Raw genomic sequence first — 19,974 nt, 5'->3', positions numbered from 1 at the left:
AATCATCTGTTGAGTGACTAAATCTGCGACTGTGGCTCAGTTGGTAGAGCAGTCGCCCAAATGAGTGGAATGTCGGTGGTTTGATCCCAGACCATGGGAAAGATACTGAACCCCAAATCCTGATGCTGCTTAGCCTCGGTTCATACTCACCAGTATGAATGTGTGAAGGGATGAATGAGCGCAGTCTGTAGTGTAAAGCGCTTTGGATAAAAGCTCTATATACAGTAAGTGCACTCTATTTACCATTTAAATGAATAATCCACAAATGCAGTCAAATGAGCATACCAGGTTTTATCTTCAAAACTCCTTTAGATTTAACCCTTTGGAGTTTGGGGCTCTTTTGTCGGTTTTGGACTCCTTTTCATCCAGCCTGTATAAACCACTTAAAAATATTTACCATGGCGTGTTGGTATCATTGTTTTCAGGACAACCTCACCTTTATGACCTGATTCGTTTTTTCATTTTGACCTACTGGGTCAATATTTTGAATACAAAAAACACACAAAAATAATTAAAAAGAAACACACACACAAAACACAAAAATTATAAAAAAAACACACAAAGAAGCACAAAAACCCCACAAAATACACACATAAAAACACACTCAAAACACACAAAGGGTTAATGCATTAAATTGGACATGGAAACTTCTGGAAAAGCCAAAACTTTAGAGAAAACTGACAGCAGGTATTGATGCTGCTTTGTTTTTACGTCGTGACGTCATGAAGAAGTCGTGCTCCGGCACTTTCTTGGACTCCAGACTAAAATCAGACATTACTTTTCAGTAAATGTGCTGAGAATGAGCCGTTATTTCCCAGGAAAGTAACAGACTGGAAAGGTGGCGTCGTGATAGAGATGAATTCATTATTTCAGAGACGTTTATCACACAGAAACTCTTGAAGGCAAACAGTGACTTTTCACCTAAAACTTCAATAGCATTCCCGAGATGCTGCAACACCTTGAGTCAACATCTCACCGTGCTCTGAAAGACGGCGAAGAACGGCTCTATCGACCGTCGTCAGGTCACTATTCTCCCTCCGCCACTTCACAGTCAGTCTTCAGACACAAACACAATATAAGGGTCAATACAGAATACGTTCCTTCAAAATGTCCTTTTATTATAAACAGACAAAAACAGCAATGACAAATTATATTTACATCTTTAATCAACAGCCTTCTCTAAAACCCCTTTAAAAACATAAACTGTTATTATTGAATTAAATGTTTAATCTAAAAAAAAGCCTTTTTATGAACTGAATAAATCCTGATTAAAACCAGCGAGTGTTTCAAAATATTAAAAAAAAATAAAAGTTTAAAAATAAGATATGTTCTTTTTTTTAAAATCCACTTTTTCATCGCATGGAAGAGAAAAAAATGATTTTTTCCTGAAGAAATTCTGTGTGTCTCATCTGAACAGCCCCACTTTCTTCTTCTTTGGTTTGGAGGGCGGTCGCTCTGCCGGGTCGGACGGGATGGGGACAGACTGCAGAAGAGATTTTATTAATAAAAATAATAATAATAATAATAATAATAATACATTTTATTTATAGAGAACTTTACAAGGTACTCAAAGACGCTTTACAATTAAAACACAGTAAAAATGCAATTACAAATAAAAACAATTAAAATCATCAACATCGCTCATACATTAAAAGCAGTTTATTTTAGTACCTTTTTTATGTTTTATCTCTTGTATCATTTATAAAACTTTGTTTTATCTAATCTTTTTTTTCATTTTTCATCAATTATTGGTCGTGTTTATTCAGTAAAGCACTTTTATTCTGAAATTCTTGATCATTTTTTATACTTTTTTCATCAAACTATTGGGGGAAAAAATCCCCAAAATGATCTGCAAGTATGCAGTATATATATATATATACTTTAAAGTGTCAATAATTATAATTGCTAATAATATAACGTACATTATTCAGAATAATATATCTGAGAACTTTTACTTCTACTTCTTCTACCTGCATGTATTAGAAGAAATAACAAGCATATAATATTTGAAGAAATATTTACAACTCCTGTGGCTCTTTTCTGGATAATTTGCATTTATTAGCATATTTATTTTTACTTTTATTATTGAAGTGAGTAAAATTACGTTTTAAAACGATCGTGATACCTGTCGTATCTGTGCTACTGCGGGTCTTTCAGCCATCTTGGCTCCAGCTGCGTCCTCCTGTCGGCTCCGACCTGCTTCACTGCTGGCGACGGATCCATCTGCAGGGCGAGGACACACAATGGTTAAAATAATTCACAGTGACTCCATTAATGTGATACACACACAAAAAAGTGATTTCCCAGAATTTAAAACTGTATTATTTTACAGGGTTTTCTATGGGCTGAAATATGTGCCACCAGAAACTGAATTTGAATTATTTATACTTGAATTGTTCAACTTGAATTATTGCATTAAAAAACTAAACTTGAATCACATAATTTGAATTTGTATTGTTCAATTTGAATCATTCCATTGAAAAACTGAATCTGAATTGTAATTTGAAATTGAATTTATTAGTTTGGAGCTGAACATTCAGTTCTCACAATTCAAATTTAGTTCGCAAAATTCAATTTCAATTTTCTTTGACGAACATCCGGGTAGTTGAGGCAGAGCAATCGAGCACAGATACACAGAGCGCCTCTTCGGCCAATCAGCACCTCTGTTTTTTTTTTTTGTAACATTTGTTGCCACCAAGTTGCCACTTGCCACAAAACAGAGGAATAAGTCAGACTGGCTTGACCAGCGATTGAAGCGCTATAGCAACCGGGTGGCATCAAATGTTACAAAAGAAAACGGATATGCTGATTGGCCGAAGAGGCGCTCTGTGTATCTATTGCCAAACTGCCTCAACTACCCGAATGTTCGTTAAAAAAAAAACTACCCCAATGTTCCTCGCAGAAAATTGAAATTGAATTTTGCGAACTGAATGTTCAGTTCCAAACTAATAAATTAAATTTCAAATTACAATTCAGTTTCAGTTTTTCAATGAAATGATTCATGCAATGATTTAAATTGAACAATACAAATTCAAATTGTGTGATTCAACTTTTTAATGCAAAAAAATGCAGTTTTTTTATGCAATTATTCAAGTTAAGCAATTCAAATTCAAATATAAATCATTTAAATTCATGTTCTGGGGGCACATATTTCAGCCCATAATTTTTTCTTGTTTTTCGACATTAAGTGTAAATGCCATAAAAAAGTAAACTACTTTATTATAAATAATAAACAACAAAAGTTGCCAAACACTTACTTATTAAAGTAAAAACTTTAGTTATTCTACAGATATATAGGTTTTAATTACAGATATGTACTGCATATTATCCATATTTATAAAGAAGTCATCTGTTAAATAACTGACAGTAAGTGTTTGGCAACTATTGTTGCCAGTCCTTCTACTGTTTCTTTTAATGTTTTTTTACAGTGTATATATATAGCAATAACAAAAATGTTATCAGTCAAATTCATTCAACTATGTGTCTTGTAGGGAGGAGGAGAGAGAGAAAGAAAAAGTATTATTATATACACAATATGGGCTAATGTATATTATCAACATGACTTAAGGTTATAATCAGTTCCAGTAAATTGTGTTAACCCCACCTGAAAATGAAAAGAAATTTAAAAAATCTTTGGGATAATAAGCTACACTCTGAAGACAAAATAACTCTGGCAGGTATGACAGAAAAAATGCCAGAATTACACCATTTAGCACAGCCAGAAACTGTAAAAACAGGCATTATAACATTTGTTATAACATAACATAACATTTGTGGGCACTTCGATATGATTCATATAAAGATTCCAATTTATTCCAATTTAAGAGAAATATTCATCAGAGAAGTTCAACTTATTTGTGTTTTTTCTTTTTTTTTTCAGTCATACCTGTGTAATTCTGCACAAAAGTGTTTGGGTTGTTCACACAATTTTGTTCTTTTTTTAGGAAACAGGTTCATTAAGTTACTTTCTGATGGATGTTTCAGTCTGGATCTTGGATGCAAAAACATGGAGGCTAAAAGTAAAGAAAGAAACATTTTCCTGTGATGGTTTTATGAAGTGAAACAAACCTGAAGACAAGGTGATGCCTGCAGGTGGCTGCCCCTTCTCCTCTTCCTTCTTGTCCTCCTCTTCCTCCTCCTCAGACAGTTTGCGTTTCCGTGTCTTTCCGTGGGCGGTGACGGCGGCGTACAGGTGTCGGAGGTCGGCGTCGAAGCTCAGAGTGCCCGACTGCTCCGAACACAGCAGAGGCAGAGCCTGATGGAGGAGAGACAGGGAGGTGAAGGAGAATAGTTGAAAAAGAAATGGCTTTTTACTTTTTACTGTGACAATAAACAACAAATAAAATGTATTAATTCCAACAGCAACCAATGTATATTTTGATTTTACATATATCAAAAAACATTGCTAAAAGTAAAAAACAGTTTAAAACTCTCTAAAAGTCGTGAATAAACTGTTAAACTGTTATGGATGAATGGTTGAAATATTTAGTAAAAAATAGTGAATGTGCCACTTAAAACTCATAATTTATTATTTATTTTTAATACTGAATAAACTTAAAATGTTTATCTTATGATGAAATATTGAGCTAATAATAATGAATAAATTGTTAAAATATTAAGCAAATAACAATTATTTAACAGTTTAAATATTTAGCTGATATACACATATTTTATGTATATTTTGAGGATGATTATTGAACAATAACTGATTTCACGACTTATCTAGCTTTTAGTTGCTTAGAGACCCCGGAGATGACAAATTGTTGATAAATAATCAGAATTGCTGTGAGAGAGTTTATCAGTTTACTTCACATGGAGTTTTTAACTGAATATGTCAAAATAAATGATCACATTCTGTTGTATTTATGTTGAGACAATGTCACAAATTTCCTTTTGGAATCTGGGTTGTACACAGTTATTTTTCAAAAACTTACTGTATTATTTTGCAGGTGGATTTCTCCACATTATGTGCAATGCCATAAAAAAGTAAATTACTTTAATTACAAATATTAACCATAAGAAAGTTTAATGACAGTATTTAGATGTTGCTTTAACTGTACAACTATTGGCATAAATACTGGAATAGTCAGAAAGAATTATGTTATTATTAGTGACAGAAATTAAGGTTTCATATGCATTTGTTTTGCATAACTCTGCTTCCTTCAGCAGCTTTAAAGCCAATAAATCCATAAAGACTCAAAAGAAATATAATCAGGTCCTTTTTTGGTGCTCTGGGTGTGTTTGTTTTATGGCCCTGCTGTGGGAGTTACATGCTCGAGGTGTGACGGGGCCGCGATAAGCCTCTAATCAAAGCTGACCACAGGTAGAGCAGGAACAACTGAAACACACACACACACACACACACACACAAGCTGTGACAGATAAGGGTGCGTGTAAACTCGGGCGACATTATGCAAACGCACGGCCGACGCATAGAAAAACACACGCTGTTCACTCAATCCTCCTTTTTTTCCCCGAGCAGAGAGGACAAACTCTCCAAATTAGCTCCTCAAATATTGACCGGGAGGAATTGGTGGTCTCCCGCTCGCTGTCAGGGCAGAGGGGCTCCTGAACACACTGCGGTCAGGTTTCGAGGTTTCGCATTGATTTATTTTTGTTATTTGTTTGTTTAAATATCGTAAAAATAAATGTAAATGCTCTGGTGAGGCTTCGTTCTGCTTTGGGCACAGAGAAAGCAATGTGCAGCAGAAAGCCCACCTTATTCTCTCTTTTTCTTCACGCCCCCTCCCCTCTCTGGCTGCAGACTCACTTCAGATTATTTCATCTCACTTCAATCGGTTGGATCCGGCTCTGATTTGATCCTCTCTACGGAAGCCTGTTTGTGCCAGGAGGGGAATCAAACAGATAAAAAGTTCTGCAGTATCACAATACAAATGCATTAATCAGTACGTTTACATGACACTTGAAAAAAAAGAATTATTGCCTTAATCTGACTATAACTGGATAACTGAAGTGCATGTAAACGTGTTAGTCCGACTAATGTCGGAGTTCTCCAACTCCGATTAGGACACCCAGATAATGGGAATGGAATAGGATTTTCAATGACAACACAACGCATGTGCACATGCCCCGGATGCTCCACCCCCCTGCGCTGGCATATGGTCCCAGAACAAAAACATCCAAGAAAACCGGTCACACATTAGCTGGTTGCATTAGCCGGTCATATTAGCCGGTTGCCTTAGCTGGTTGCATTAGCTGGTCACATTAGCCGGTCATATTATCCGGTCGCATTAGTCGGTTGCATTAGCTGGTTGCATGAGCCCGTTGCATATTAGTCGGTCAGACATTCGCCGGTAGCACATTAGCCGGTTGCATTAGCCAGTCGCACAAGCCGGTCACATTAGCCATTCACATTAGCCATTCACATTAGCCAGTCACATTAGCCGGCCGCACATTAACCAGTTGCCGGTCAGTAGGGACGGCACAAAGTGTCAAACTGAGTTCAACAGAAAAGGGAGTCATATTAACCCACTGAAACGATGCATATCGCCACCCAGTGTTGAGGAGGAGGACACGTTCCGTCAGTTAATAGATTTTCTCAGTTGCATGTAAACTGGGACAAGGACAGACGTCCGATTAGAGGCCAAAATCGATTTTTAAGCATAGCTCGATTAAACTGTGCATGTAAACGCACTGAATCAGAGTGCAACAGGTCACACATCTGTAGATGCTGCTGAGGTGATATTCATGGTGAACGTGTTCACTCAGCTCAACCTCTTCAATCTGTGTACAAACTTTACACCTTCAAATAACTTGCAATGCATATGCCCAAAAATTCAAATTTGCATCACATTTCACTTCGACTTCCAATAGTCAAGTCGCCCTTGTTAACTATTTCACTTCCATCATTTATATGCATTTATTTACACTTTTATACATAAATGTGAGGTTCGCAGTTGTAAAAAAATAAAGGCTGAAGTTTGGTTGAATTTAGGCTACAAAAACACTTCTCTAATGTTAGGGCAAAAAGTTCCTGGTTAGGTGTTATAAAAAGGGCTGTTTCCACCACCGGGCGGGTCTCACTCGCCGAAACGCCCCTAATTTGAATACGAGCAGTCCGGAGCCGGCTTTTGTCGGGATTTTTTTAGTCCCTGTTTAAGAGCAGGGACGTTTTTCTCCCCTGAAAAAAACCTGGTTACTGATTGGATAGATCACGCAGCACTGTACACGACAACAACACGCGCCATTTGTAAAAGCCGGCAAAGCAGTGTTCCCAACTTAGCGGTTTTGTTGCTAAATTTAGCGACTTTTCAGACCCCCTTAGCAACTATTCAAGAAAGCGACTGGTGACAAATCCAGCAACTCCTTCTTACTCTTCTTAACGAGAAACAAGCAAAGTGAGCGGACTTTTGAGAGGGTGGGGCCTGAGACTTTCCCGGTGGCCACTTCCCCTCCAGTCGGAACACGGCTAAAGACAGCTTAAAGAGTAAATGTGATTACAAGAAGTGACATAGTTCAGTAGAAACTTAATATGAAAGTTAAGTGATGTTTGAATCACATGGTTTACTTTTGTTTTCACATGAGACACACTCACCATCATTCATACAACGGCCACTAGAGGGCGCCACTAACTCCAAATTCAAATCCAATTCAGAAAATAATTGACTAAAGAAATACAAATGAACGCTTGTTTGCAAAATTATTTTTTAAAAAGATTAACTACATGATATCACGTGTGGCATAAGGGGGAACATTTTCCAGAAATTCACTGTATTATTTTTCTTTTTTTTTGGTTGTTTTGGTTGCTATCCCATCATATTAACAGATTTCAACTTCCATTTTAGGTTAATGTTTGTAATAATAAACAGTAAACCCCTGTAAAATAATGCAAAAAATTATGTACATTTCTGGAAAACTAATATCTTTTTTTCCTTTTTTTTTTTTTTTTACAATTTGGTTAACCCTCTGGAGTCCACGAAAGCGCTGGAGAGCCCTGCTGTCAGCTTCCCTCTAAAGGTTTGACTTTTCTAGGAGTTTCTATGTCCAATTATTGCATCAACTCTTTTTCAGCAAAGGCTAAAACTACCTCGACCAAGTCTAACATGATTTAACTGAAGTTTCTGAAGATATTTTTTTTAATTTTGCAGTGTGCATTCAGCATTTCAATGCATTTTTAATGCAATTTTTTGTGTTTAATGGTTTTGTGTGTTTTTATGTGTTTTTTGTAATTTCTTTGTGTTTTTTGTAATTTTTTGTGTTTTTTGCAATGTTTTGTGCGTTTTTGTGTTTTATGTGTTTTTTGTATTTTTTTTATGTCATTTTATGTGTGTTTTATATGTGGGTTTTTTTGCAATTTCATTGTGTTTTTTGTGTGTTTTTTGTATTTTTTTGTGTGTTTCTGTGTTCAAAATGTTGATCCAGTAAGTCAAAATGAAAAATAATAACCAGGTCATATAGGTGAGGTTGTACTGAAAACAATGATGCCAACGTGGCATGGTGAAAACTTTTTAAGTGGTTTATACAGGCTGAATGAAAAGGAGTCCAAAACCAACAGAATAGCCCCAAACTCCAAAGGCTTAATCAACATCTTGAATATAAAGTGACAATATGAGATACTAAATGATTATTTAGGAAGGCACCCCGAGTATTCCATATGATTAATTTGATATTTTAGGACACAGTTATAATAAAAAGGTAATAAAAAGGTGATTACTGCAGGTCAATGACCTGAGTAATGTTCTGGAAAGTTCCTCCCAGAACAAAGTCCTGCAACAGGAGGAGGAGTTCACCTGGTGGCCCACAGTGAAGCCTGATGTGTGGGGAAGGTGCTGAGAGGAGGGGAGGGGGGTGGTGTATTATGAGCAGGTAAACAGCTCTGCTTGTTGTTTTTCAGGTGAGGGGGAGGGGGTCCTGGAGCCGGAGAGTTCTCGTCTCTGCTGCTGACCTCATATTTACTCTCGACCCCACTCTCTCCTCGCCGTGACCTCAGCTTCCTGTCTCTGAACCTGAGAGAGAGCTGCGTCGCTTTCCGTTTGAACCCCCGAAGGAATTAAAGGTCATGTCCTCGGAAAATAACCGGATGAGGGAAAAGCAAGGATGCTCAGTTTGACAAGTTCATTTATCCGAATAAGGTGCAACTAACTAGATCTTGTATGTTTTCTTTAAAAATCCACCATATATCGTTGACAGAAACAGAGTTTGAACTTTCCGACGACCCTTACAGGGATCATCGGTTATGAATGGTTCCATTAGAAAAAGTGGCCAAAACGAAGATTAAAATTCTTATATTTCTGTCATTAAATTTTTTTAAATGGCATTTGCACTTAATGTAAAAAAAAACCCTGTAAAATAATAAGGTTAAATACAGTTTAATAATACATGTTTTGTTTTTGTTGCTGTCTGTTGCAGTTCACTTTAGGGCTGGGCGATGTATCGATATACAGAATATATCGATATATTTTTTAATGTGATATGGAATTAGCCCATATCGCATATATCGATATAGTTTTTTTTTCTTTCTTGATATATAAATGCTGCCCTTACTAGGGTTTGTCATATTTAGTTCTTTTGTAATGTTCGTTATTCTTTTCTCATATAAATATATTTATTTCAGAAAAAGATTGGCGAATTTAATTTCATAGGCAATTTTTATTTAAGATATTTTTTAATGTAAATGTGCACTTTTTGGAGCTAAAAAGGTACTCCTCTCACTTTGTGATAAAAATATCAGGATATATATCATATATCGAAATTCCGCCTAAATATATCGGGATATGACTTTTGGTCCATATCGCCCAGCCCTAGTTCACTTGATTAAAATGTTTCATAATATTATATAGGATGTAATATCTACCAACCAGGCCTTCCACCTAAAATTAAAAATGAAATAATAGAGTGTGTCTGATTTGATTTAAACAGAGCAGAGATGTTTTAGCGCTCTGAGCTCTGCAGTGTGTTGGTGGAGGTGCTGATGTGCAGGTAAAATGTGACATATTCTCCTCAGAGTGTCTGTATTCTGGCGTTTTATCCTCTGTGTGTCACTTCCCTGAAGCGAGACGTGACCGCAGCAGACCGAGAGGTGAAAGGTAAATCAAGTGAAGGTGTGGATGGCGTCAGAGCAGAGAGGATTCTTGGGGATATGTTTCTGCTGTTAAAAATAAGGCATGACTCATCTATTATTGAGCCATCCAGTTGCAAACATTACTGTGTTATTACCTGCATTTGTCTGTACAATAAATCAGAGAATACTCAGTTCTGAGGAAATTTTAAGAAAAAATGCCAATATATGATTATATTATTTTTTTCAGTACGCAAACATAACAAATAATACGAATATAAAATAAATAAATATTGTACATTTTACATGATGATCCTTTAAAATTTAGTTGAGAAAATTTACAAAATATATGAAAATAAATGTAATTTAAAATATACTAATACCAGGCGGCAACCTCCGGGTCTGAGCAAGGAGGCAAACCAGGAAGTGCCTTAAGCTGCATTCTACCAAAAATTCCGGCAGGGGGCGATAAGTTTGGCTGCAAAAAAAATCTGTCCATTCATTTCAATGCAAAATTTGAAAACTTTTTTAGGACAACATTATAGTCTCAATCACTAGTGAAAACTCTTCTTCAAGACAATTTGATGTTAATAGTTCAAATAATGGCCCCATTCAGAAGAAAACAGAAGGTAAAGAATCGTATGATTTGGGGCGTGGCTACCTTTGATTGACAGGTGGCTAACAAGGCAAGCCGTCATGAGGAGAGAAGCAGAACAATGCGTATCCACGGCAACGTGTCAGTAAAGTTATATATAACATTATATAGATATAAAAAAGGACGTTTAGCGTTTTTTTGCTAGCCAAAACTAACATCCCATTTAATGCTCCAGTTAATGCTAACATGAATTAGCTTGCAGCTTCTCTCAGTCAGGTTGAGGTGTAGAGAGGCTATCTAAAATGTAGTGTTAAGTGCAAATCTTAACCGTTGCCAAATACAAAAATTACTCTTGACTCTTGAGTATGAGCAAATAATAAAAATAACCATTTAGGGGTTTCGGGGGCATATTTTAATGACATTTTGTAAAGAAGAATAAAGATTCTTGTATGTTTTATTTAAGGCATCTTATTTTGACAGTCTTCTTGTAAGTTCTGCGGTGGATTCTGTTAACACACTGTGCTCTTAATTTGAAAGCTGCATGTGTTTAGCGACAGAGAGTAAGTAGCTTTTTGTGAATAAAACAACTTTAATTGTTAGCTAATGTTAGCTCGTGGCTAACGAACGGCATAATACAGAAGTGTGTGAATGCGCGCGCATGTCTGGGAGGAGGACGTAGAGGTGGGGGTGGGGGTTTGGCTGACTGGTGTCAGACACTCAAATTTACGCCACATCAAGAAGTAGGAATGTTGCCAATATCATGATATGCCTTTTTTTTAACCATAACATTTACTGATATTATCGTGAACGATACGATATGGCACACCCCAAGGTGACGTCACAGTGACCACGTCCATTATTTATACACAATCTATGACTAACACTAATAAAAATATATAATTAGATTAATAGCTTTAACACTCAAATATCAGCTGTAAAAAAATAATTAGATCTGATGTGACAACGCACAATGTAAAGAGTTATGGAATAAAATACGGTGTGGCACTGTCTGGCGTGTTCACGTGCTGCAGCCGTGTTTCTCATGTCTCATGATGTCTTTGCGGGACGCCGCACTCAGCCGGGGCTGAAGACGGGGAGCAGCCAGGCCACAGAAAACCTAATTACAGACCCAGAGTGGGGACAACCCTGTGGAAACTCTGTGCAACTGACAGAGGAGGAGGAGGAAGATCTTACAGTTTAGAAACAGGACAGGGGCGGGTTTGGTGAAAACATCCAGAGATTAAGAAAACTCTGGTACCTCACCTTCTTCCTCTCCGTCTCCTCCCTCTAACAGGAGCAGACACCTTTTAATATCTTTCTATCTGCAGCTAATCTCTAAAAACTCATATAAAATAGAATATGTACATACACAACACTTTTCTAATTGCCCACAAGTGTTTTGAATGTTTGAAAATTTGCTCCAAATATTCTACATATTGAACTATTTCCATGTTTCCAGCCTCTCCTGTCCTCTCCTCTCTGTTCTGTGTGAACAGATTTTCAGTGAATATTTGTCACGTCACCGTTCATCTCAGCAGAATCAATCATGGCTTCACAGTGTTGCTGAGGAGCAGAATTTAATGTTTTAACAGGATCTGGTTAGTGCAAACACTTTATTTTTGGACATGTTTTAAATGACACATGTAGAAAAGTGATTTTGACAGAAATATCACAATTTGAAGCTCCATTATGGTTACCTTTATTAATGGAAACATTTTCGTAACCTATGATCCATTCAAGGACGTCAGAAAGTTTAAACTGTGGCGTTTATGCCTGTTTTTACAGTGTCTTTCTACGGTAGATGGTGGTTTTTGGTCATTTCTTTCTTGAGGATTTCTGCTCTAAAACCTTGCATGGCGGAGATTGTCAGTGCTCAGTCTGACACAATACAGTGAAGAGAGTTACTGTTATATCAGACTGACAGTGGCCACAGCAGAAAACATTTTAAAACTAAAAGCATCCAAACAACATCAAAGTGCTCTGGAAAACGTTTTTTCTCCTCATTTGACACAATAAAAAAAGACACTATGTGGACTCTCAGCCTAAGATGAGCAGCAGCAGTATTTGTCCAGGAAGCTGAATATTCTGAGTCTATGTGTGCACTGCTCACTCTCCTTCTGAATTCCTCAGGTAGGTGAGATAAAGAGCTGCTTGCTGCTGTTTATGAGCGCAGCAGTCAATGATTGACTGCAGGAGAGGAGAAGACAGTCTTGATTCTCTCTCTTCCTTCACTAATATGCCCATTTTCTGTCACTTTACGCTGATTACAGCTTCACATATATGACAATGACACAAACCCACAACCACAGTCAAAACCTTAACACCAACTGCTAGCAAGATTCTGTTAAAAACAAGGTTCCTACTCTTTCTTCTGATTTTCAGGCACAATTCCCTCAAATGCCAGGACCCACCATAACTGGTTAGGTTTAATTACTTTCTCAACACTAAGAATGTTAATAATGACTTTACAGAAGCTCACAGGCAACAATTAACCAGAGACAGAGGCTTGGATAAACATGTGAACCTTTCACAACTGCATGCATGAGACTGGCACACTTTCTCAACGCAGGCGGTGTTTAAAACACATGAGCCGTGTTTCCTTTAGGGGGAAGAGTGGCCACCGGGAAAGTCTCAGGCCACGCCCCCTCAAATGTCCGCTCACTCTGCGTGTCTCCATTACAAAAAGGCCCCCAGAGGGATTTAGAGACTCTGGAGGTGACGTATGGTTTTCAATCGTTGTGTAACGCAACTGTGGCCGCCATCGCTAACTGTGCACAACGTCAGCAGCTGATCATAAACAAAGCAGCATGGCTAATTATGCACAGCATCAAAAACATAGTGATGGTGAATTAACTGGCATTGCTAACTGTGCACAGAGTGTCTCGTGCTTGTTGTAAAAAAACAGAGATCGCTAAGTGATCACCTGGTCTGAAAAGTCGGTAAATATAGCGATAAAGTTGGTAAGTTGGCAACACTGCTTCAACGGCTTTTACAAATGGCGTTTGTTGTTGTGGCGTCGAGTATTACGTCACATCCTGCTTAGCGTTCTATCCAATCAGCAACCAGGCTTTTTTCAGGGGAGAAAAAAGACCCTGCTCTTCTACAGGGACAAAAAAAATATTGTCAAAAGACCACTCCGGACGGCTCATATTCAAATTTGGGGCGTTTTGGCGAGTAAGACCCGCTTCATTCCGGGTATTGGGCTGTAGCACCCTTATGCATAACACAGCCTGTTCACGAACATCAAGTCAAAACCACTTCCATTCCTATTCTTGCACAAAATCTAAAATTTCAAACACCCCATAACGCTCCAAAGTTTGGCTCAATTGCAAGAGTCTCTTCTTGAGAGACACGCCCACTTTATGATGATAACCCACGAGTCTCCCTTTACAGAAATTTCCACTTTATGCTTATAAATGTAGTTAAGTGCAGTAAAATTTGTTTTTTTGTCCTATTGTATGTGAATATTTCCACATACTGCAAAGTGTGTCTTTGTACATAAATTGGGTATGACTAGAAAGCTGAGACTGGTTTCAGTGTTTCAATTCCCAGTTTTATTCTTGCTGGATGTTAGTCAGAAACTTGAGCTAATCACAGCCTTTTTAATCAACAGATCATTGAAGAATTGTGCAAAAGCAACACTTTACATCTTTTATTGAGCAGAGATGTGTTCAGGACTTTATTTGAAATAAAGTCAGCCTGAAAAAAGCACAAAAATGGACAAATGAAATCTTCAACAACTATTAGACCCAAAGGACTTCTGTCATGGATCAATATCTGCAGCTTCTGATCCTTTCAGTCACGTTTGGCTGCTGAGAGTCAAAGTGTGTATTTTGGAATCCAACGGCCGCTGTGGTCTAAGTTTCCTGCCCTGCTCTTAACTTAGAGCCTCTGGTCGAAGCAAGCAGATATTAGGATTTGACTCCTTCTGTGTGGAGAGCCGTGCAGCAGTTAGGGATCATTTGCTGCAACCGTTTGAGCACAAAATCATCACATCTCTGCTAGGTGAAGGAAGAAACAGCTCCTTGTTGATTCTCATTTAGTTTTTAAACACTTTCATGCTCACTTAGCACCAAGCCTGACCTGAAAAACCCTCAATTTAAGCAGGAAATTGGGAGCAGGGAATGCCACATTTGGACACGAGGTGTTCTGGTCAGAAAGGCACCCACTAATTGTCAGATGTCGTTAAACTGCCGCGCGCTTGCAGAATCGGGCGACGTTCCCAAACAGTGACAATTCAATTCAGAGCTGACAAGTGAGACGCACACACACACACACACAGTCATGCATGTACACAGACATAAAAAAAGCCTCAGTGACACACACACACCAACACTCACTCAGCTCTGAAAAACCAAAAGCATGCGTCACAGCCGGCTCTGTGTGTACACGCAGACACTCCCCTCTGTCAGGTCACACACACACACACACACACACCAAATTTAGGTCCTAAGGGAAGCTGATGTGATCCTGAAAGGATTTGAACATTTTTTTTCATGACCAGCTTTAGCCTGTGCCCAAGTTAACTCCAACTGTGTGTGTGTGTGTGTGTGTGTGTGTCTCAGTGGGAAGCAGCATGCTAATTCCACCCATGTAAATGTTGACCTGAGCTGGGTGGGGTGTTTGTGTGGTGACCGGCTCCTGCTCCTCTCTCACTGTCCCTCTGCCCTTCAAAACACACACACACACACACACACGGGGTGATGAGGCAGAATGTTTTTGAAGGTATTTGTCTGCTCTGCTTCTCTGTTGGCACCAGGAGCGTAAATAACTGAGTAAATGTCAAAGAAGTTCGAGGAACACAAACAAACCTTTAACTTTATAACGTGGTTGCCCAGCAGCAGCCTCTGGATGCCCAAACTACAAATATGGTTTCTATTTATGGTCTTAATAACTACACTAATACTGGACATTAATCTCCTGAGTGCTACTGCAAATTAGTCTTTAATCCCAACAAGCAGGTTGAGGTCGTTTTTTGCTCTTTTTACATTTTACTTAAATGTAGGTATGTTTCTGTGCAGCTCCTGTACCAAAATGTTATGAGTTGTTGTGAATTTTTTTAAATCGGTAAAACATTTTTCTGATTATTCCGACACCAAATGAATGAAGCATGAACATAATTTATAGGCTTTTTGGTGAACAAGATGTCTACAGGATTAAACACAACTGTTTGCAGAGGAATAAGAAATGTTATGCCGTGCTTTATAGTCCGTTCAAAAAGACAGACAGAAATATAAGGACTGAAACTCCAGCATATCTACGCATTGCTTATTAAAATCTGTATTCCTGCTTGTTTAATCTGTGCAAAAAACAAAGTGGAAAAAGGGCAATTTTTGCAACTCTTACTCTTTCTTTGTATGTGCAAGGTGATAAGAACCCAACCCCAATGAGCTCCCCTGCAGCTGGTGATGATGGGACAGTTGGATGGATGGATGGATGAAGAGACTGACAGACAAACGGAATGGATAACTGGATGGACGGTTGGATGGTTGGACAGATGACTGGATGGATGGATAGACGGATGACTGGATGGATGGATAGACGGATGGATGGATGGATGGATGGATGGACAGAGGGGATGACTGGATTGATGGATGGATGGATGGATGGATGGACAGACAGAGGGATGAATGGATGGACAAACGGACGGACAGAGGGATGACTGGATGGATGGATGGATGGACGGATGGATGGATGGATGGATGGATGGACGGACGGACAGAGGGATGACTGGATGGATGGATGGATGGATGGATGGATGGATGGATGACTGGATGGATGGATGACTGGATGGATGGATGGACGGATGGATGGACGGATGACTGGATGGAAGGAAAATGGAAAATGGACCTGCACTTGTATAGCGCTTTTCCAGTATTGTTGCAACCACTCAAAGTGCTTTACACTACACACTACGCTCATTCACCCTTTCACACACACACATTCATACTACCATTGGGAATTCATTCACACAACGATGAACGCAGCATCGGGAGCAATTTGGGGTTCAGTATCTTGCTCAAGGATAATTCGACATGTAAGCTGCCATGGCCAGGGATCGAACCACCAACCTTCCGATCAGAAGACGACTCGCTGGATGGATGGATGGATGCATCACGCAGTTCCAATTGAGCAAAACTCCTCAAGGAGGAAGACCAAGAGATGTGCAAAAAGCTTCTCAGTGGACCGGGAAAAATATTTTTTTGTCATCAAATAACTTATTGATTAATTGAATGATATAATTGAAGCCCTAAGTCATGTGTCAATGAGATACAGTCAGGGTGTTCGAGTGTTGCCATGGACAAATACAACTCAGCAACAACAGGCCCAGCCCTGACAGATAAATATAACACACACACGCCAAACGCCTTCACTTGATGTTCTTTGATTCACACAGACACACACAGACACACACACACACACACACACACACACAGTTTGTATCTCTCCCTTTGACGCGTCCCGGAGACATTTTTTTCCAGACGGTTGGACTTTGGTGTGGAGGCGTCGTCCTCGCGGCCCGGTGGAATTTGCCATGAGGAAGAAGACATCTCTTCTTCTTCCTCTTCTTCATCTTCTTGGTCACTGATGACCACAAAGAGCAGAGGACAGAGCCGCCTCTGTGACCCTCAGGAACTTTCCATGACTCTTCACCTGATCTGAGACTATTTCCTGGTGTGGAACCGGTTTCCTCTCTGAAAACCACCACATGATGCAACTCAGGAGTCAAACAAACACACAGAGGTGTTTTCCTGCAGAGTGACTGATGGTGGAAAGTTTATTTAAAACTTCTACGACCTTCTCCTGGAATCAGACTTGACATTTTTCAAACAATGTGTCTCTTTCTCCAAAGTTCAGATAATTTTAGGTTTAACATTTCTGGAGAAATCTCACAATAGATAAAGTAAAACATACAATAATCCTGCTGTCTGTTTGCAATCGGAACACAAATGAAACATTTGGAAAAAAAAGTTTTTCTTCAGAAATTTACTGTATTATTTTACAGGGATTTTTCTGTTTCTACATTAAGTGAAAATGCCATCAGAAGTAACTTCCATAAAATGGAAATTGAAATCTGAAAATTAATATAATGGGACATTATAGATTGTTTTTACAGTATTATTCAATTGCTATGTAAGAATACAATAAATACACATCATATTGCTGAATGTTAAATTAAGGCAACTTTAAATATTTTTAAAGAAATTATCTGCAAGTAATTTGGGTTTTTTACTGTTTTTGCTGCCAGACTTTTTTCCTTTTTATTTATTTTTATTTTTTACAGTATGGGCCATTCTACATGATGACTTATTTTACTGTGAGTACTTTAAATTTGAGACTTTAACTTGTAAGCAAGTATTTTTGACACTTTTACTTCAGATTATTTTATTTTATTTTTTATTTTTTATTTTATTTTATTCTGTAATTAAGGTCAGATTCTTTATTTTTGTTTCTACTTTCTGTTTTCTGTAAGGTGCTACAGAGAAATATCATAACACAAACACTAATAAAGATAAATAAAATGAATAAAAACACTGAGATTGATCAAAAGCTGATTTGCAAATGAAATAAAAATGTAATAATAGACAGGGAGGGACCACAGACACCCACTCAAATTCCACAGGTACATCTGAAATGCCTACAACCAACACACACACGTACATACACTGAGTGGGAGTCAGGGGGAGAGATGAGAGATTCCACACCTGAACCCAGTAAACACTTTCAGCCCCGCCTCCTCGCATGGCTCTGATTGGCTGAGGGTAACGCACGGCGATCATGTTGTGCAGCGACACAGCCAGTAGGTGATGTGTGTGTGTGTGTGTGTGTGTGTGTGTGTGTGTGTGTGTGTGTGTGTGTGTGTGTGTGTGTGCGTGCGTCAAGGTTATTATAGTTAACGAAAACTAACGAAATAACGAAAACTGGAATTGAAAAAACATTTTCGTTAACTGAAATAAAAATATAAACGAGTTTAAAACATATATAAAAAAAGATAACTGAAACTGTATTGTGAGGTTACAAAACTAACTAAAATTATAGTGAAAATGTCCTTCGTTTTAATCTTTGTCATCTTCCAGTGTTTCTATTTCTCCACCGCCAAGTGTGTGTATTCCTGCTTTGTGGGCTTCCAGTAGAAGCGCGAGTGAAATTACCGTAATGACACCATAACACATTGGAATTTTCCCCGATAGCACAAACCATTAAGCTAATATGGTAAAAGTGTTGCCGGCGCAACTTTGGATGTTGTGTTTTCACTGTGTGCAAGTGAAAGTCTTCAATTCAACCATGATATTACAAATCACAATTTTTTTGCAACGGCGCTGAAAATCCTGCAGCGGCTGCAGAATACATGTAGGGGAAACACTTTTTGGTGTTGATATGAAATGTATTTATTTAGCTCCAACTAAATATCTGCTGGTTAGTGAACATGCAGGAACACATGGTAAATATGTTTACTGAGACTGGGATGTCTACACTCCAACCAACATTCAAAACACCTGGAACTGTAAGAGTTAAAAACCTTATTGGGGCTGAGATGGATAAACCAAAGGAAATAAAGGCAAAATTTATTATGACCTCTTTGAATCTGGCCCCCAACACATAGCCATTTACAAAAAAAACTTACACTAAAACTAATAAAAACGAAACTAAAACTAGCAAACTCACTCTAAAAACTCATTACAACTAACTGAATTTGAAAACAAATATTCATAATGAAATTAAAACTAAAACTAATGAAAAATGCAAAACTGTTATGACCTTGGTGTGTGTGTGTGTGTGTGTGTGTGCTCTCACCTTTGACAGAAAGTTCTCTCTGTAGGTTTCCTCCTCAAAGACGTCCGTCTGCAGCCGCTCTGGATTCAAATAAACACAAATTATGAACATTTTAGAAAACATTCAACTGTTACACACAACTGTCACCTCTGTTAACCCTCTAAACCCCAGAAAGAAGTGTTTTTCACTGCTATATAAAATATATATAATATTATCTACACAAAATCTAAGTCCTGCAGCTCTATCACAATTATGGCCAGAGGTGTGAACAACTCAAACATGTCTTTTGTGCAGAATGACACAGTTATAATGACATAAATCATAAAAAAAAGTTTAATTTATCTGATAAATTATCTATAAATATTGGAATAAAATGGAATTTATATATATATAAAAAAGTACCCACAAGTCTTAACCATATTGTAAAAGTTTTCACCACATATTGTACTACTTCATGTTTGCAGCTTCTCCTGTCCTCTCCTCTCTGCTCTGTGTAAGCTGATTTTCGCTGAATATTTTTCATGTGACCCTTCGTCTCAGAATCAAAATGTGATGATAATTTCTGTGTATGTGTGTACCTCTACTG

The 19,974-nt window shown here is 38.0% G+C and overlaps 1 protein-coding gene across 3 annotated transcripts in view; it reads right to left on the bottom strand.

The window, feature by feature from the left end:
• Positions 1-1,097: 1,097 nt before the first annotated feature.
• The window catches only part of nhej1 (nonhomologous end-joining factor 1), a 24,552-nt gene continuing 5,675 nt past the window's right edge, over positions 1,098-19,974 (bottom strand). For all 3 annotated transcript variants that reach the window (XM_059327782.1, XM_059327784.1, XM_059327783.1), the window contains exons 5-9: positions 19,967-19,974; positions 19,410-19,468; positions 4,069-4,255; positions 2,126-2,223; positions 1,098-1,483 (exon numbers count right to left, since the gene is read on the bottom strand). The exon at positions 19,967-19,974 is cut by the window's right edge and continues 131 nt beyond it. In XM_059327782.1, the coding sequence (XP_059183765.1) occupies positions 1,406-1,483; positions 2,126-2,223; positions 4,069-4,255; positions 19,410-19,468; positions 19,967-19,974 (430 nt within the window). In that variant the 3' untranslated portion in view covers positions 1,098-1,405. The remainder of the gene's footprint in view (positions 1,484-2,125; positions 2,224-4,068; positions 4,256-19,409; positions 19,469-19,966) is intronic.

Source organism: Centropristis striata, chromosome 24, assembly GCF_030273125.1.
Source record: "Centropristis striata isolate RG_2023a ecotype Rhode Island chromosome 24, C.striata_1.0, whole genome shotgun sequence".
NCBI lineage: Eukaryota > Metazoa > Chordata > Actinopteri > Perciformes > Serranidae > Centropristis > Centropristis striata.
The sequence above is the reverse complement of the archived record's forward strand: the minus strand, read 5'-3'. Positions and strand labels throughout refer to the sequence as shown.